The sequence below is a fragment of the Priapulus caudatus genome, unplaced genomic scaffold, assembly GCF_000485595.1.
Source record: "Priapulus caudatus unplaced genomic scaffold, Priapulus_caudatus-5.0.1 Scaffold5934, whole genome shotgun sequence".
Taxonomy (NCBI): Eukaryota; Metazoa; Priapulida; class Priapulimorpha; order Priapulimorphida; family Priapulidae; genus Priapulus; species Priapulus caudatus.
The window spans coordinates 1-1025 of NW_014582995.1; the positions used below are offsets into that span (position 1 = coordinate 1).

The following is a 1025-nucleotide window of genomic DNA, read 5'->3' on the forward strand; positions in this document are numbered from 1 at the left end:
CACACATATATATATATATATATATATATATATATATTGTTATATATATATATATATATAACCAAGAGCTAATATAGTATTTATTAGCTGTTCATATAACGAATACGCGCATGCTAAGTACACATGACAATTTCATATACCAGACGCCATACTGTGTGTATACGATATATTATATATATAATATATCTATATAATATATCTATATAATATATCTATATAATATATCTATATAATATATCTATGAAATATGTAAAGATCAGTGGGCGAATAGCAGAGCAAATCTGCGAATCTGCGCATGCGCACGCACGTGGTACTTGGCTCTATGAGGCTGCGTTAGTGAGATATCTCAGGAATGTGTGAAATGGCTAGCAATCATTGCGCGCATATTTTACAACCGAATATTTCTTACAGGAACTTCGAAATCCTTTCGAAACGCGAGACAGAAGAGGCCTTCACGATAATGAAGTAGCCGGTGGTGGTGATGGTAAGTGGGAGAGNTATATATATATATATATATATATATATATATATATATATATATTATCATATGCGTTTGGTTCTCGGAAAACGACCGCGGGCCGGCGCGGGTGCTCCCGACGGAGCAATTGCTGGGTGGGAGTGGGGGTGAAGAACCGACCACTGTGCCGTGACCGTGACTGTCGGAGGTGTGGCAATTCCCAGAGCTATATTTACGGCCGAGGCGGCGGCGGCGGCATTCCAGCCGGAGAAGTGTGGCGCAATCCGCCGCAGGTTTCCATGCACGATATTTCGCAATACCTCGGCACGTTGTTGCCCCGGTGGCACATCTTACATCGCGTGGTGGCAATGCCCAGCTTATCAGCTGTCGCCGGCACGTCTGCTACTCGATCCCAGCACGGCGCCAAAACCGACCGTACGCCCGCGCCTTTTTCCCGCGCGCTCGAAGAAAATTGGGACACACGCGCGCGCGGAATCTCATATACTGCACGGGACGTATGTATACTTCCAGGAGTTAATAAAGACAATTTGTCTTTATTAACTCCTGG

The 1025-nt window shown here is 43.8% G+C and overlaps 1 protein-coding gene across 1 annotated transcript in view; it reads left to right on the forward strand.

Annotated features, from left to right (window-relative positions):
• Nucleotides 1-411: 411 nt before the first annotated feature.
• The window catches only part of LOC106820033 (neural/ectodermal development factor IMP-L2-like), a gene marked incomplete at both ends in the record, with an annotated part of 5030 nt that continues 4416 nt past the window's right edge, over nt 412-1025 (forward strand). The window contains 1 exon segment of the mRNA XM_014824590.1: nt 412-484. Coding sequence (XP_014680076.1) covers nt 412-484 — 73 coding nt within the window.